General features: G+C 38.4%; 1 protein-coding gene across 6 annotated transcripts in view; it reads right to left on the reverse strand.

Annotated features, from left to right (window-relative positions):
* mdga1 (MAM domain containing glycosylphosphatidylinositol anchor 1) overlaps positions 1–18,602 on the reverse strand; it is a 212,743-nt gene that overhangs the window by 124,972 nt on the left and 69,169 nt on the right. For 5 of the 6 annotated variants that reach the window (XR_013325792.1, XR_013325790.1, XR_013325791.1 and 2 more), the window contains 8 exons: positions 17,548–17,877; positions 15,604–15,903; positions 11,572–11,838; positions 11,159–11,313; positions 5,199–5,379; positions 4,738–4,761; positions 2,019–2,171; positions 1,784–1,945 (listed from right to left, as the gene is read on the reverse strand). Coding sequence is in view for 3 of the 6 variants with exons in the window: in XM_077712583.1 (XP_077568709.1) it covers positions 1,784–1,945; positions 2,019–2,171; positions 4,738–4,761; positions 5,199–5,379; positions 11,159–11,313; positions 11,572–11,838; positions 15,604–15,903; positions 17,548–17,877 (1,572 nt within the window). In the remaining 3 variants the exon portion in view is untranslated. The remainder of the gene's footprint in view (positions 1–1,783; positions 1,946–2,018; positions 2,172–4,737; positions 4,762–5,198; positions 5,380–11,158; positions 11,314–11,571; positions 11,839–15,603; positions 15,904–17,547; positions 17,878–18,602) is intronic. The other variant, XM_077712584.1, reaches the window with a different exon arrangement.

Genomic DNA, 18,602 nt, shown 5'->3' on the forward strand with positions numbered 1-18,602 from the left:
GAAATAAAATGAGAACATTAAAATGGCTCACAACAGAAATACACTGGTTATGGTGTCCGGCGACCAAACGTCCGGCGTCCAAACGTCCAGGCCACCAAACGCCCAGGCGACCAAACGTCCAGGCGACCAAACGTCCGGCGACCAAACTGGCCAGGTTCAATAACAAGTGAAACCTGTTGTCGTTTTTTTCTTTTATTCTTTTGGTGATCTTGTTTTCTTTTCTCAAAACTTAATGAAAACTGTAGCTGTTCCAAATAATTTAAGATGCGAATTCTGATATTTCAGTGCCACTGGCATTCTTCAAAAAACAATTAGACGTCTTGCGCTCTCAATAGCAGGCAGGGATTTAAATTTGTGGCTTGTAAATGGTATGCTCACAGGATATTTTATACAGCATTTATTTGACCATCTGCTTGCACCACAGGAACTTTCTGGATTAAGGTACACTGTTGTTAGAGAGCCCTTTTGCGAACGTTATGAAGTCTTGTGCTACTCTCGTGGGAATATACTAGTAGGCTTGTGTGTGTGTGCGTACACGTGTATGTGGTGAGTTGTGCAAGCTCCGAGCTGGATGCCTTTGAGCTGTGTGACAGAGCATATTATGATGAACAGCTTACCCAAGTGACTGATTGTGTCGTGCCATTGCCATAAATCACACACCCACTGCCGTGTTCAAAAGCAAACACACACACACACACACACAGAAACAGACCTGCCACCCTCGCTATTGTCAACACATCCAGCTTTGCCAGTTTGGGTCAAGCACGAATTAGAGATTTGGCCAAAAAAAAAAAAAAACACGGAATCGGAATTGCCAGATCTCTTGACTTTTTTCAAGAGAGTGCCATTTGTTACTACATATACTCTCCAGTTGTCACAACATACCATGTGCTTTTTATCAATTTTCTATGCTATGCCAAAAACTAAATATATTAAGATGTTTGTAATTTGCAACCAATATCACAGTTTTGCTACACAGATACGTCACAGGTGATCATATCATATTGAGATGCAGGACCTAAAATGTTCCCTAGAAGTAGTGCAATGTCAGGTGAAATAACATGAATGCGTAGTGTATATTACGTTTGAATAAAAACTTATTTGAAAGTGCAAGCTGACTTCTATCACTTTGCCTAGACAGCTCCAGACATTTAACAAAGCTTTTTCACGACCATTTCGATCAAATAGAAGACATCACACTCTCTAAATGTGACCATTTGGATTAACTATATAGGATCAATACTAGGCTGGATATAAAAAGGTATTTGGAGCTTTGTTCAAATGCCAACTTTTTCTGGTCTTAAACTTAAAACTAAGATAATTCATTTTTAACTTTTCCAGCAATATTTTGTGAGTTAGAACCTCCACACAAAAAAAAAACTGTTTTTCAAGACAGAAAGTAAAAATAAAAAACTCAGACAGCAAAACGAATTAAGTGTGCAGACACTTCTATCCTTGGCAAAGTGCCTGGTTTCAGAAGTAACCAATCATATTAGAATTTAAAATAAATGGCCAACAAACACTTCCCACCATATCACTGTGCACTAATTTTACTGGTCATTTCTTGCTTTGATGCAACTATGGTCGTTTTATTGTTGTCTTATACTTTCAAAAGTTTGACCAGATACTGTATATATTGTAAATGCACTGCTGAATAAAAATCCTACCTTATATGAGGTTTCAAGGTAAACATACAGATTAATCAATTGCATGTGCATCTTATTTCTATGGAAGTTCTCAACAGAATTTAAGTGTGTACGTTATTAATCTCTCATTCACTCACCAATATGTTTGCCCTTCATGTGGTAGTAGAAGGAGACGCAGTAAGGGACTCTGTTAGAACCCCTGGGGCTCCTCATCGTAGTCACGTTAAAAAGAGGAGAAAGCAGACGGGCTTTGTCCCCTTGAACCCTCGGTCGTGACGCTTCGATGTACATGTAGTAACCTGGGAACAAGTAAGTGGCATTCAGAGCAGTTGTGTGAAAGTGTGTGTTACAAGTTTTTCCCGTTTTTCTCACCCTCTTTAGTTCCGCTGCGGTCCGTCTCGGGACCTGTATTGGCTGACCGTCTCGGATTCTGGGTCAAGTGATTCTGTCGAGTCCAGTCAAATGCATCGCTTCGGTCTTGTGAAAAACCACAAATCCTCTGGTCCTCAAACCCACACACGTGGCCTGATGTGTGAATATGAAGAAAACAAAAAGTCACAAGTGTTTTAGAGGTCAAAATAGACAGGTTTGTTGTAGACACATAGAAGCAAAATGGCAGTTTGAATCTTGCCAACTTCCCTGCCTGACTATTGTCTGAGAAAACGGTTGGATTTATGAAAAGAATGCTGTCCAAGTTCAAACTGACCCAACTACAAGCAAATTTAATGAAAAGGACCAGTGTGTGCTTTGTATCTTGGGCTGTATAATGGTTAAAAATCCATACTTGCAAGCTGCGAGCCAGCAAAATAAATCAAAACCTGACCTGGGTTACCATCAAACTATGATGCCCTTTTTTTTTGCTGTTTCTAATTCAAACCACTGACCCAACTCCCACCCTGCTCACGTACGTACATGCACTGACGCATTCCCCCCAAAGAGCACAGTGTGACTTTTGGTGCTTTTCTTTGTGAAGAGCGGAGAATTGGAACGTAGCCAAGTGCAGTTTATCAACGGATCCGGACAGGGAATGCTCTTAGAATGCCACTACATAGATCACTGCTAGAAATGTGTCTGTGGTTGGCTTGAAGAAAGGCAACAATATAGTGAATGAGTGCCTGGAAAGCATATCCACAGAAGCCTGTTTGTTTATAGGTTGAACATTACAGATTGCAACCTAAAATTCAAAAAAAAAAACTTGTTCAAAGTCAGGTAAGTGATTAAAAAATAGAAGACACTGGTCAAGTCATTTATCAGAATATAACTTTACAGCAATTGTTAGAATTTGGTCTGAAATAGTCAGACTTTCACCAAGAACATAATTCTAAACAGAGCGCTAAAAAATGAATTTCTTCAGCCAACCAGATCCTGTTTATATCTTCCCCGGAGCCTTTTTCTTTGACTATTTTTTTCCACGGGGTGTTGGCGATGATAACCTGAGGAGTATGCTGTCCTAAGGGAGTAAACTGTTTTACTTGCCTTGGGCACTGAACATCCACCCTGTGGCACTGTCTTAGATTTTGACATAACTTCAACAAACAAAAGAATTTTGAATTATAAAGCGCACCATCAAGGAGAAACTTTATTTTCCACACATAAGGTGTATTTGATTGATTATATGACGTGGGAGTCCATCAATCTGCTGCGTTTCCCAGTTCTTTGTCATTGAAATTGCATTATTGTACAATTTATTAATGTATTATTTGTTACATTGTTTTATATGAATGATGAATGTGTGTTTCATGGACTTTACTGGATCGGTGGTGAATAATTATGCCCGAATTCTAAGGCGCACAGTCAATTTTTGGGTTTAAAAAAAAATAAGTTAACTGAATCTTCTAGTGTAACAAAGTAAATAAGTGGCGGTGAAGGTCCAATCCAATCTGACTGGGAGGGCTAGCAGTGACCAATCAGCCTCTTCCGGTCAAAATGTATTGGACGCTTAGAACCAACAATGAGCAGCCAACAAGTTAAATGAGTGCCCTATATAAAAGGTTAAATGTTTGCAATGCAGGCTCAGTTGTTCATCTGTTCAGCCAAAATACGGTTCATTAACAATGTATTGACTCAATAAATCCATGCGCCCCATTTGCTTACTGTGTCTGCTACTCCATGCGAAGAGGGCTTGTGTTATTATTTGTTTCAAGAAGCTAATCTATGACTAGACACCTACTTGTTCCAATTTGCACCGTTATTCTCGCAGTCTGCTCCAATCTGCTGTTGTTTTAATTGCATGCAGAGCTGAGTGACACTCGTGCCAAACTAATGCTGCATGTCTCTTAATAAAGAGGACAGGGAGTGTTCAGCTGGCTGATGAAGACACATGGAGGGACTGAGATACTTTGGAGATACTTGGAGGATATTAACGTTCACTGGTTTCATGTACTTTAATGCTACACTTGGGGGGAAAACTGGAAAGATCAGCTATGGAAAGAGTTTATGAGGTCGGACCTCAAGAGAACGCAAAAGAACATAAACAAAAAGTATGGCTGACAATCGCAATAAGGTATTGTTTGTAATAACAATCTGGCTCCACGCAGCAAAAAAAAAAACATCCAATATTGTTTGGATGCATTGCCAGATTTACCAAATAGTTGCCGTGTGCATCATCAATTTAAGACAAATAAACACCTACCTCCATAAAATGTTTTTTTTCCCTCACATAATTGGATATAATAAGGGAGGTAGTGAAAGCCAAGAAAACAAGTTAATCCTATACATCCCAGTGGAAAAAAGTGCTGAGCAATTTAGAACAAAAACAAAATGCAAATAAAAGCCAACCTTTATAGGAAGTTGAAGATATTACAGTTAGCAGGCAATATTTAAATGCCAGAAATTTTAGCCAATCAAATCAAAGTATTCCAGATTATCTGGCATTGTATGTGGAACCAGTGGTCAGCGAGTTGGCCTCACAGTTCTGGCCTTCACAGTTTGCGTGGGAATTTACTTTAGGTGATTTTTTAAAATAAAAATTCCATTTGTACAACATGAGTTGGGAAAGAAAATGAAGATGCGTTAATTAAATAATGGGGCATGTGCCATTATTAAGCATTTTGATAATGGAATGTGGAAACAGAAAGACAAAAGGACTCACCTGAGGGTCTATAGTAGGTGTACGCTGTAAGAAAATAGGTCAAATAGTTAGTAAACATAATTGGTTAACAAGTAAATACATAGTATATATATGAATGCGAGGGCTAGGGCTAGCTTTTATGTGAGACTTTCTCCAAAAACATGCTTGTGACCTTTATGTGGATGTTTTAGCACATATTAAAAAAATTGCAAATGTCATCTTTTAGAGTTTTACAAATGTAACGGAAATAAACAAATTTTTCTAAGAAGAGTCTGTCTTGGGAGATCGCAAGACAATCGGATTTAATCCAGTCTGTTGGTTCCCATAGCTAGGCTATCGGGAATTTTGCATGTCTGTAATAAGCTAGAGCATGAATGGATAGTGGATTTTCACTCCTGTTAGATACATTTACCCACATGTATGTTGCTATACCTCGCATGAGAGTACTCAACATACATAGTTGTATCTGTGTGAGGACTCACGTTCAGAGTACTGGATAGTTCGACTGACAAATTCCCCAGGGCTGTAGTTAGTGATGGGAGCCAGTCGGACCTCATAGGAAAGGGGGATTCTTAGGTCGGGAATGGTGTAGGACATCAACGCTCCTATCTCTGGCTCCTTGCCTTTGAGGTCGATCTGCTTCCACATCAGGTTCTGCTTATTCTGGATTGAACACATATCAGTGTCAAGAGAGACACAGAAAGAAAACTCAGGCATATATTGTTTGTGTGCGGGGGAAGAAAAACCACTAGAAACCACGAACAAATTCCCATTGTGTTCAAATAAAACAAACAGGATCACAAATACGACAAATCTGCTTGAGACACTGATATGGCAAACTTACACACATGACTGCAGTGCAGTCTAGGCTGACTTAGTTTTTTTTAATTATTAGTTTAAACCTCCAACATTTCCTTTTGTTACGGAATGTGTGTCTCTGTTTGCAAATCCCACTACTTTCAAACATCAAGAGTGGTACTCAAGATATGTACTATGTAGCTATCACTCATACCAGTACGTGTCACCAGCACTAAAGGCTCCTTTTCCGACAAAACTAATGAGTTATTGAGGACACAAGGTTAAGTATGACACTAATTATAAAAATCCACACAATTCAAATATGATTACCTAAGAGGATCCCTGAATGCAGTCGTTCGGGTGTGTACTTTACAGAGAATACCCACTAATGGCGTCGGATTGATCAACATATCCTGTTATTTTTTTTAAATTTTACAACAGAGTATGCAATTCACATTTCCATTGACGACCGAGAGGAATGCGCGTATCGCTGCTACTTTTGAATAGAGCTATTTTTTCTGAGATTTTATTCGAATGTGACTTTTAAACAAGAACAAGTCTACCTAACTCGTAACCTGCAGGCAAAAATAGTCCAAAGATCAATAGATTCTTATCCATGCTACATAGGTACCAAGTATCAAGATGATTGATTCACAAATAAAAGAGAAGTAGGACTGCATAGCTAGTGTCCACAAGAAGAAAAAGAGTTGACAGGCATTCTCTCGGTAAAAACATGTGTATAGTATATTTATACTATGCTGTATACATAAAGTGGTAATGTAATGGAATAAGAAGATAATCAGAAGACATATTTGACGATACATTGAAAATAATTATATAAAAAATCCAGACATGCCTATAAAATCTATTTTAAAATGACATGTTGGGTTTAGTTCCTCTGACAGTAAATCAGGCATGACAGTGTTTTTTTTTCATACCATTTCAATTGTGTTTTTTCTGTTTGAGTGCAGGCCTGTACAGACGGTTCCATTAGCTGTGTACCTGCTTCTGATCATAACTACTTAAAGACCGTACAGAGCTTCATCTAATGTGTTAGGTCACCCACTCGACCATGACAAGCTGGTGCACCCACGGCATGCCATTATCAGGTAATGCATGCTGGAGAAGTGTGTGTCTGTGTGCATGTGTTTACGTGTGCTTGTGTGTGAAACAGTTCAAAAACTCAAAGTGCAGAGGATTTACATACTGTAGTGAGCAGCAGACAGGTTTTTCAATAGAGATGGTTGATTTAAATTGCCTGAAAATGCGATAAAACCTATATCGTTGCCTTAGCTACTGAATTAATATTCCAAACCATTCATTTGGATAACAAGGAAACCCGGGGCTCCGCCATACAAGATGTGCTTGACAAATGGATCAAGCAAATTGGAATTTTTCTACTTTAACTTATCTCAGTTCAGTAATCATAAAAGAGTTTATTGATCAAATGCAAACCATATTATTTCCCTATTGAAAATCTCTGCTTACTGGAGCAGATATCTGCTCAGCATCTGCAATGTGAGCCTTACCATCAAACATCATATTTATTTCAATTTATTTACCATGCGAACACACATTAATCTAGATTTGGTTTCACATCAATGGAAAGAGTGACGCCTCGTGTTCATTCATGTGAAGATTCATGTATCGTATAAACATTAACGCTGTGCTATATAGAAGAAAGCTAAAACAGAAGACAGGTGAACTACTATGCATTTTTTGTTTTTTATTTGGATATAAAGAAAAACATAAACATTTGGATTTGAGCATTTTTTCCCCAATTGATAACGACAATATGCAATAAGTGTGTGTGTTGACTAGGCAAGTCGAGTCCAGTGGATGCTTGATAGGAATATTTGTTTTCAGAGGAATAAAAGGTTTGGAATATGACCTTAAAACCTTAGAATTTGAATGTAATTGCAACATATTTCCTTTAGAATTTTGGGAAGACAGCAAGCCAAATAATGTGTGAGTAGACGTAAGATCGAGAGGCACTCACAATAGAAACAGACAATTAGGCATATAAACTTAATATGAATTGAGAACATGAGAGGGGGAGGTCTGTTCAAATAATAAAGAATGTGAGGTTAATTATTCTCTCATCCTCTGTTAATGGATCTCTTTCATGACTTGATCCAGCAGTCGACTGATATGAACAGTCTGTATATGAAGTCTTTGTTTGTGTACGCATGCACGCCCGCATACAACTTGAATCTCGCTGGATTCTTGAGAGAGATTAGCCTTCACTACATCGGCCCCTCGGGCTAGATTATGCTTATGCATTTATGAGCGTCAAGGTATGCCTGCAATTCATCGTGAGTTATCCCCATATTTTTCAACCCCAAATTTCTCATATATATGATAATGGGGGGAGTGTTTGTATGGACGCGTTTCTATGGGGTACAGGACCAGATGTAAATATTGTGGCTCATTCAGTCATTATTTCAAAAGATAGAGCCATAGTGAGATATTGAAGTGCAAGAAAAACACATGGTATGAAGCTTATTTTAAATTTACTTAAATGCGGTAGCTAAGTAACCAACTGTATAAGAACTTGAATATTACTAAACTGTAATAAAAAAATAGTTCCCGTATTTGACTTTGAAAAGGAACATGCCCCAATGTCTAATATTAAGTTCCAATTTGCTGGGGTCATGAAAACATGAATTAACTTTTATACTTGTTAGGCTTAGAGCAATTTTGGCATACTGCCCATCCTGGACACGATGTTACAAAGAAACTGGTTTGCTTGAGTCATAATGTCGCGTGTGCTTGGTATGATAAAAAACTGGCCATCCAAACCGCATAAGTAGATGTAAAGTCGGATAAGGGAGGTCACAGATCACAGTTAAGTGGCCACTTAGAGTAAAGATTCCATTCTGATCACTTGAGTCCATTTTCACTCCAGGTTTTGAAAAAATAACCATATACGAGAGTATCAAATGTGATGACAGAATGCAGATGCGATATAAAGTCATTTGTAAATACCCTAAATGGGTTTTTGTATGGGAAAATTTACTTGAAACAAACATGAGTTAGGTTAACCTTGAATCCGAACCAAAACCATTTTTTGAATTGCTTAGAATATTTTTTTCATGAGCTATTCATTACATATCTTTTCAAGTTAATTCAGTAGATACAAAAACAACGAATGGATCTATGCGGGATATTATTGATTGAATTTCAGTTTAAGCCACCAAACAAATACAACCTTCCTCTACAACTGATATTTAAATAGATGCGATTCTGCAGCCTATTTGACATTTTGCCTATTAACATATCCAAACACAACAGTGGCTGGTAGAACATGCAAAAACAACAAAAATCCAGTTCCAACCTCCCTATATTTCAACCAACACTGAGACACAATAAACATCATTGCTTCGTATAAACTGTCTCATTATGGCCAGAATATATCTTGCCAATTCCAGCAACTGCCCCTGAGAAAATGTGTATACAGGAGAACAAAAATAATACTAAGGTGGAACACTATCCTTAACAAAACAAAGGATTTAAAATATATATGTGTATATTATCAATTCAAGTGCATAACCGAACAAGCAGATGCAAACGGGCGATATGTGTGGGTGTTCCAAACAGTCAATTCTACAGTAAAGACATCTGCACCACAACGTCTGATAAGAATGCTTGTGTGTTATCGTCTCAATATGTCCCCTGAGAGCCCCCCATCATTGGGCAGGTGCAAAAAAGATGGAGTGCTGAAGCGTTAAGAGGATGAGCTGTAGAAAGTGTTAGCGGAATAGATGGCTTGTGAAATTGACATGGTATTACTTTCCAATGTTCTCCTACTCGGGGTAATAGTGGAAGGGACCATTGAAATTTAATGTTTTCCCTTTCATTTCCATTTACCTCTTCGCTTTAACACTTACTCACTGTTTTTCAAAAATGATATCAGAGCTTGTGACTCAGTCAAAATAATGAGAACAATCTTGTTTTCACATTAAATTGATGCCAAATAAAAAGGAAATATAAATTCCCGCCTCAAGTAGAATACTTTGGGTACTGCAAAAAAAGATTTAGCTTCTTTCTTTTTTTACGTTTTATAAATGACTCCCATTTTATTTTTGTCTCTTGGAAATTTTGTTAAATTCAGTTAAGGTAAATTTGCCTGTTTTCTTTGAAAATCTATTTCAATAATAATGTAACAAAGTGTTGATACAAACCAATTACAATAGTGCCTTAAAACACAGGAGTGGAAATGAAACTGAGGGGTTTCCAGCAGGCATACATTATTAACTCTACTGCCCCCCCCCCCAACCCATGTGAGTGAAGGGTTAGAAAAATAGCAGTCTGGTGGGCAGATAAAACAAAATATGATGTGAACTAATGTTTTTGTGAGTTTTCTTTCTCTCTCTCTCTCTCAGTTTGTTTAAATTAGTATGTTTTTTTTTCCTGAACTGACAGACCAACCGCAGGGAGCGAAGGCGAAGTGAAAGGTCGGAGCCACAAAATGAAAGTGGAATCAAAAGAAAGGACATTGCTAATACGCTTCCTCTCTATAGAGCCCTACTTCATTTGGCCATCATCCCAGTAGTAAAATAGGAGGAGAATCAACTATTCAGCTGCACAAAAGCAAGCTGGCACAGTGGACATTCTGGCATGAAAATGCAGCCACACACGCATACACGCTAAAGGAAGGCGGTCTTGAGGGCTTGAGTTGAAAAAGGAAGGAGGCTAATTATATTGCTATTAAAAAAAAGAAGCAAGCAGCCACTTAGATTAAATTGTACAATGTGTTTTTTTTCACTTTCTTATAATGCACATTCAATTTAGGCACACCATGTGTATGCTCAGTTTTTTTCAAACTGTATTTGCTACAAGGTCTTGGATTGAAAGGATCTGTCACATGAAAATAAACTGACAGTTTTGAGTGAGCTGCAGTAGAAGCAATAAAAGGAAGAGGTGAATGTCATCATTGGTCAATCAGACTAAATCCCCAATTGATGAACTTCACAGAGCTCTTACATGATAATTTTGCATGCATACTCCACTACATACCGATGTGTGTTTCTGTGGTACAATTAGCAGGTGTTTCTGCCAAATCCAACATCGCCCAATCCCACCGACACGACAATTTTATGGCCATTTTAATCAAAACGAAGTGGTCCACAAGATCTGCCTTCTGAAAAATACGGACTACAAGGTCTATTTTCTGCTCTGTCAACCTCTGACCAGCATGGCTGCCTTATCCAACGGGTTAGGGAGGGCTAAAACCCAGGGGGCATGCGATCAGACAGAGCAGTAAGGTGGTTCACTGGCTAGTGGACAGGCAAACCAGGCATTTGCTTGGGGCTCCGGCTTATAGGGACCCCTGACGGCCACTAAAATGTACTTCCCAGAGACAAGAATCAGCCATTTGAAATGCCATGGGGGCCAATTCAAAGAAGGGTTGCCACTGCAGTGTCAAGCATACTGCATAGCCATAGTGTATCCTATGGATTGTACGAAAATAAACTTTATTTCGAATGCATAAGTGGTGGTTCAGATCGAGTGTTCCCTGAGTAGGAGTATTTGGGATTTGGGCGTTAAAGTATGTATGTATTTTTTGTTTCATTGGATCCTGGAATGGTCATAAACCAAACATAACACAGACAGATATCAAAGATAACTTCATTTCACTTGCCTTTACCTTTCGGACATTGATGGAATAGCCGATGACCTGATCTGCAGCCCCTGGATCTTTTTGGGTCCACTGCAGATTGTAAGAGTAGTTATTCCCTTTAAGAATCCTGACAGGGTTGGGTGTGTCATAGTAGAATTCCGGATTGTAAGGATGAGCTGGAAAGCATTGAAGGAACATTTTTACAAGCCTTACAGGGGCGAAAACACAGCCTGCAGTATGTGACGTTTTAGAACATTTTGAAGTTGGAATGGTGTGAAACGGTCAAAATGCGTGGGATGTGCAACGCGTCATAAATGTGGATGGGAAAAAAAAAACATGAATTTTATTTTATTGCAAAGTGCCCATATAATAATACTCGAGTTTACACAGCACCGTTTTGTTGCTACATTGTTGTCAATTGGCCTTTTACTCACCAGAGACATTAAATCTGCATGTTGATGTTCCTGCACTATTACTGACTCTGCATTCATAAGAGCCATTGTTGGTAGGCTTCAATTTGAATTTGAGTTCGGGGGTCGCCTTAAGGTCTGGCATTGGCATAGGGACAAAGTCACCATTGCGGTACCAGCGGATGTCTGTGATAAGTGGCGGGTTGGAGCGGAGGACCAAACACCTCAGGGTCACCATCTGATCGTTTCTCGCACGTGTGTCCTGATATACTGGGTCCAAAATGGGAGAATCTGTAAAGATGACAAAAATAGTCGATTTAACAGTTGACTGAGTTTGAGATGCTAAAACGACAGTCGGTATAGATGTCAAACTACACAAGTCATGCCGGCTAGAATTGGACTAAAAATGTAGTCTGAGTCAGGCAAAAGTGTTCTGAGGAATTGGGGTTCAAATGTGTGACGTTTTAACATTCTCCCCTGCTTAAGTGAGTTTTTTTGGCATACTCTGGCTTGCTCTCACATTCAATGAACACTCATTTTATTTTGAAGTTCTCTATTGGAGGAAAATATGCATGAGAATGGCTATTTTGTCAATCAGTGCCCTGACATTGCCTAGCAACCAGTTCGGGTGGTTGTCCTGTGTTAGCTGGGGTGGGCCAGCACTCTCAAAGAATGACAAGAAATGGATGGGAGGGGGTCCACTTAACTTGTTTAAGACCGTCAAGTTGACACGCCAAAGAGAAAAGGGGAAAAAGTCGCTTTGTTGTACTTTTAAGAAATTCAGAAATCTTTAATTGAAAACCCTAGTAAGGATAAAGTGGTTCAGAAAATAAGATGAGGTAATTGAACACACTCTCGGATGTCGTATGGTTCAAATTAAACTTGAAGATTGTGTGTGGAGGGGCTGAATAGGACTTTCTGTAGGATTCAAAAGCTATATGGAATAAAATGAAAGCCCAAGTACTCATTCACCATTGCACTCTGAATTGCTCTTATTCTGAAAGGAGGGTTTTTCATAGATAAACAATGTTGTGCTCCTTTGCTTAATTGGAGAAGAGAATTTCATTAGGAATATATGAACAGTAGTTTGCTTTTGGAGTTAGTAACTTGAGAATAACAATGGCAAAATACTACACTACATTTGTATTGAATGAATTTGGTTTGTCTGAAGTATTGAATACAAGCTAAACAGATGCTTTGATTCGCTAATTAGTGCCACATTCACAATGACTCAACACAGGATCCTTCAACTCATGAAACATAACAGAGGTTTTCAGCATTCCCAGGAAGCACAAACCCATCTCTACAATTAACCTCTGCTAACCAGCCATAATTAACCTAACCTACTGGCAGCTCTGCATGCCTTTGCATTTGCGGACTGACTAGCTGCTGTTGCCCCGAGGTTAGAGAAGACAAAACACAGGCAAATTAGACCACCACAAATTACCAGGCAGCTCGTTCACCCCCGGCTAATCATGTGTATAATAGACACTCTGCTAATGGCCGTATTGCTTCACTAGCGGCAATGAGATGGTGTGTTCGGTGGCCCAGAGGTGAGGTAGCGTGCCTACAGTACATTATGAGTTGCGTTTATCAGATGCAGGTGTAATTAGAGTTTAATTCATGTAATGTAGACTGTGGGATAAAAATCAATGGCAGGAATGATCGGAAACAGAGTACTCATTGCTATTAGACCCTTTTCAATGCACAAATCCCAATGTGTACATAATATAGAGCGTGGGTGTCAAAGTAGAAGCCTGGGGGCCAAATCTGGCCCAGCGCATCATTTTGTGTGGCCCGAGAAAGTAAATAATGAGCGGCGATTTTCTGTTTTAGGATCAAATTCAAATGAAGAGTATAGATGTATATTCAATTTCCTGATTTCCCCCTTTTAAATCAGTAATTGTCATTTTTTTAATCATTTTTTCAGTGTTTTTAGTTCAAAAATCATTTTGTAAAATCAAAAATTATATATTAAAAAAAAAACATTGGTTTATATCTATAAAAAAACTGAATATTCAAGGCTTTTAATCCAGTTCTTTATCTAAAATGGTCCGGCCCACATAAAATGACGTTAATGCGGCCCGCAAACCAACCAGAGTCCACCCTTGATATAGAGGAAGCCATACTATGCGGCGATGCTGAGTGGGGAGGAGTCGTCCTGTAATTCTGTTAAAATATGATTACTTGAGTAATGTTAGTTTTTTTTAAATGTTGGGAAAAGGCCATTTTCATAGGGAAACTTTGGTTTGCATTTCAGTCAACTGTAAAAGTTTCGTTTCCTTTCTTTTTAAATTCATTCCATTGAAATGAGTAACCTAAACAGGTCAAGCCAAGATGGCTATTGAAAAAATGAAATATGTTCACTCTTGATAAGAGTGAAAAGGAGATTTTAAACTCCATTTTTTAACTGCTTACAAACATCACCATTTTACTTCATATTGGCAGCACAATTTGTCTCATCAGGAGAGCACACTGCGCGAGGAAAAAATGTTTTTTGTCCAATGCAAAACGAATTTATCCCCGGCCATAGCAACAGTAGCCAAGTCGAACGTTTAGATAGTAATCAACGTAAAAATCACTTTGGAGAAAGAGGTGAAGCAGTAAAGAGGGCTGACGAGTCGAGAGAAAGCAACTGCGAGAATGACAAATGACGACGTGAAAGTGAGCAAAGTCGATGATTGAATATGAGCCAAAGGATGTAGAAAATGACCAGACCAAGTAGACAGAGTTGGAGAGGGATCCTCCCTCTATTAGTTGATTGATGATGATGAGAATAGCAATGAGGAAGAACAGCCAAGTAGGGATGGCAAAATAGAAAAATAGCATACAAAAAAATTGAGTGTGGGCCCAGTCTGGCATGACTGCACCGCTATTTAATTGTGTCTGTCATATAAAAATAATAATAGTGCTTTTCCTTAACACCGATTAATAGTGCTAAATGGACACACAAAAACAGACAATGAGGCCCATATTACGAATGGCGTGAAATGGAGACAGATCTGTTTTCCAACACGTTTCTGGGTTGTTGTTGTATTGTTATCTACACCTCTTGCTCAGTGTGTTTTCCATTGGCGTGACCTGACAATAACACTTAAAAACAAATCTTAGTGCCTCACTATCTATCTCTTCACCTTTCCTAACATCACGTTTCCATTTCAGGCTTGCCCCTTACACCTGTTTTTTGTCCATGAGGTTTTTTTTGCTGGTGCATCCGTGTGTCTCATATTTATGTCTTTCTACACCCAGAGTGGGGTCAGCCACCTGGCCCATTAATCAGACTTGGCTAGTGAGGACAGCAAAGCTCACATAGTGTTTCCTTGCCTCCCCGCTTGCATTAGCAAGCCCTGTAAATCCTTGTGGAGAAAAGGAGCACAATGAAATCTGGTAATTTAACCTGCTCCGGGTCTATTGTGGCCTTTGGGTGTCTCCAATACAATAATAGTCTGGCTTTTTATTTTTATGCAGGGTATATTTTACTGGACATTCAAATTGAGAGGAGACAGTTGATTATTGTACCTCAAGGAGCTATTTGATTTCAATAATTAAAGGTCCTGTAAAGTCAAATTAAAATGAATAAACTGTTGGATTGAGTGAACGTAAAGACTGCTGTGAACAACCCTGGTAAATTGTAAATTTAAAATAAAAAAAAAGAGAATATATTCATATATTTGAGATTTTTTGGAAAACTGCTGTGACAGTTTTTCTTTAAATGCAGTAGGACGATAAACTGAGACTATAAAAGACTGTTATGTTATGGGCGTGTTGTTTTAAGTATTTGTTTTGGTCATTTATAGTGATTGCATGTCAAATCAGCTCACAAACTGAAAAAAAAAACATAAATTATATACGAAATGTTCCTTGTTCAGTCCCACAACAAGACATGTATGCATTTGTTGCCAATGGCTGAGTGTGCAATCCTTTTTATAAGGCCAGAAAAGTGCCAAGGTTTTACAGGTTAAACGGATTCAAGGTTGTACAAGTGTTCCTATCGTAGAGCTAAAAAGTGCATTCCTGAGACCCAAATATTCACATAAAAAAATAAAAAAAACTCACATTGCACGTTGAATTGGACCTGTGCCTCCCTTCGTTTAATGTTGAGTCCGTTGTAGGGAGCAGTCTGGCAACGGTAAGCCCCCATCATGTCCCGGCTTACGTTCCTCAGCTGTAAGCGGCCGTCGGGGGTCTCCACCACAGCCGTCCCAGAAGGCATCAGTAGGTCCTTTTCAATACGGGACCAAAGGATTGGCGGACGTGGTTTCCCATTTATTACTAAGCATACGAGCTCAGCAGTCCCGCCTTCTCGTGCACTAACCACCTGACCACCTGGAGGGACCATCAGGGTCGGTGGGGATACTAGAAAGATTGCACAAGATTGAAGACCCCCATTAATAAACAAGACATATAACGTTGTGGTTAATTATCATGCAAGGCGAGTACAACAGTGAGGATATGTGAAAGTGTAAGAGGTGAACATGGACATAAAAAGCACAGATGGTGTCTGACAGTTAAAGTTGAAAAGAGAAGCAGATGGCGAATAAAAAAAGTGTGGAAGAAACCCAAGTTAACAAGGCCAATTTTATTGAACAATCACACCATTTTAATGCAACGTGGGGATCGTGAAACTCAATGGCTGCTCAGTGTAGCGCGCTAACATTGTAGAGTACAAACATAGGGGCCAATTACGCAGGGACTCAACTTAAGTAGATACTTGATGGCATTAAGTATAATTAAATGGGACAAAAATGGGCTAAAAGGAAATGCGCAGGTGTTGTTCCAGCTATACAGTAGCTCCATAGTTGAAAATAAAAGTTATTCAAAAAGTGAAGTGTACACTTGATTCAAAAACACAAGTGCCTTTCCTTCAATGAAATCACCTGTCTTATTTCTATTTCTTCAAATAGTGGCTGCTTGTCATATAAGATGACAAGCATCAATTTATCATCAGGCAAGTTTGCTATTTGAAACTTAAGTCTTGGCATATTTATTCAACTATCGTCATATGAAAAGATTGCTGGTCCCAATCAAACAAAGAATTGAGAAAATAATAAATAATTAAAACGTAATGAAACTAATATTGTCTTGTTGATTCCAAAATGGCAGTGTTTTTCTGCAAGCACTTTTTCCTGCACCTCTTACTGACTTTTTTGTTGTATTGCCCAGTCTGCACTGCTTTAATTTACGTTTTCTTCCTATAAATTGTTTATTTTAATTGACTATTGCTTTTAACTGTGGTTGCTGTTTTTAATGTGATTAAAATCACCATTTACCTCTCATCAATTTGCAATTTTTCTTGCTTCGTTTTACAAGTTGCACACAATTACAGAACAATTACCATGGGAAAAGCATAAATAGTAATAATTGTAATCATGCCAGCTTTGTTCATAGGGTGGATGCATTATTAGATGATTTTGATGTACTTAAAACAAGCACACAGAGTATATTAAGTACAATTTTGTTTCTTATTAATAATCAGGGATCTTATAATCTAACACAGGGGTCGGGAACCTTTTTGACAGAAAGAGCCATAAACAATTCATATTTTCAATTGTTATTCATTGAGAGCCATACTCAGAATTTACTAGAAGTAAAAATACATGAAAACGCATGCATTTTTAGTCATTTCACTGCCTTTAAAGTAGAAAAAGTCTCAGAATTATGTTGACAAAATTGTTACCCTGATGCTAATCAATGGAATGCATGCATGCATGCAAGCAAGCAGAAAGGTTTAATTAAAAACTGGAAGATTAAAGCAAGTCTAGACATAGAGTCCAGATTTTAGCTCCCAGTTTAGCGGAGAGCCATAAGCACCCATCAAAAGAGCCATATGTGGCTCCCGAGCCATAGGTTCTAACAAATTGTGTGACGGAGAAAAACATGTTTTTTTTAAATTCCTTGTCCAAATATATTGTAAAAAAAATAAAATAAAAACGATCTGTTAGACCTAACACAACAAAAAACGTGTGAATTGAGAGACCAAGACAAAGAGGAACTTCTCACCGCTATTCTGGGAGATATTGACATCCACCCGGAGCTCCGGCACGCTGCTGCCCGGGAAGTTTGCCACACAGCTGTAGGTTGCCAGGTCTCGGAATTTCATGTCCACAATCTCCAAGCTGCTGGTGCCCGGGGCCATATCGGGGTCACAGCGCAGCAAGATCAGGCTTTCCGAGTTGAAGACCAGCGCACCGTTCTTGTACCACGTGTAGTTGACCTTGTCCTGAGGGTTGGCGTCCACATGGCACGACAACTTGAGGTCGCGACCCATTTGAATGGTCTCGCTGTCCTTGTTGGAGTCCGGAGTAATCTGGAAAGTCAGGTTGCTCATCGCTAGGGCAACAAGAGAGAAGGGAAGATTAATGGAAGCTGGGTCATTTGTGTAGGAACTATTCCAAATTATTGTTTAATGTTGTCGATAGTTTTAATATACTGTTGATAGATTAAAAAGCAAATGAAGTTAAATGGGTCGGAATTGACCGATATTTACTCAAGTTAATCATTTTTAGATTTTTTGTAACATTTACAGAAAATTTGTATAAAATGGGAAAACGACATTAAGTAAGAAAATAATTATAGGGTGTTGCCAAATGCGGATTAACAGTGGGTTAATGTTTTTAGTTTTGACCATGTAAATTAAAAAGGTAGCAATTTGGCTGCTTTTCTGCTGGAATTGCTGATATTTTCTTATTATTTTTTTCCAGCATCCCCAATTTACTTTATTTATTTAAGTATTATATTTATATTCTATTCATAGATGTTAAAAAATAAATGAAACTACCCAAAATCTTGACACTTCCACTAAGTTTACATAACAACATTTGTATATTAGAAAAAAATAAATAAAATGAAGTCATGAAAATGAGTATTACTTAAAAAGCAATAATGAGGGGCTAATTCTGAAAAAAAATTCAACAAACTAAATAAACAATTCCAACATACAATGCTATACTATGCTATATAAGGCAAATGAACACAAAAATATAATGGTTAACATGTTCTGTTTAACAGTTTTGAAACTAGTAATTCAAAACTATGTAGCTTGGTAGGTCAGTGAT

The sequence above is a fragment of the Stigmatopora nigra genome, chromosome 3 (assembly GCF_051989575.1).
Source record: "Stigmatopora nigra isolate UIUO_SnigA chromosome 3, RoL_Snig_1.1, whole genome shotgun sequence".
Lineage (NCBI taxonomy): Eukaryota > Metazoa > Chordata > Actinopteri > Syngnathiformes > Syngnathidae > Stigmatopora > Stigmatopora nigra.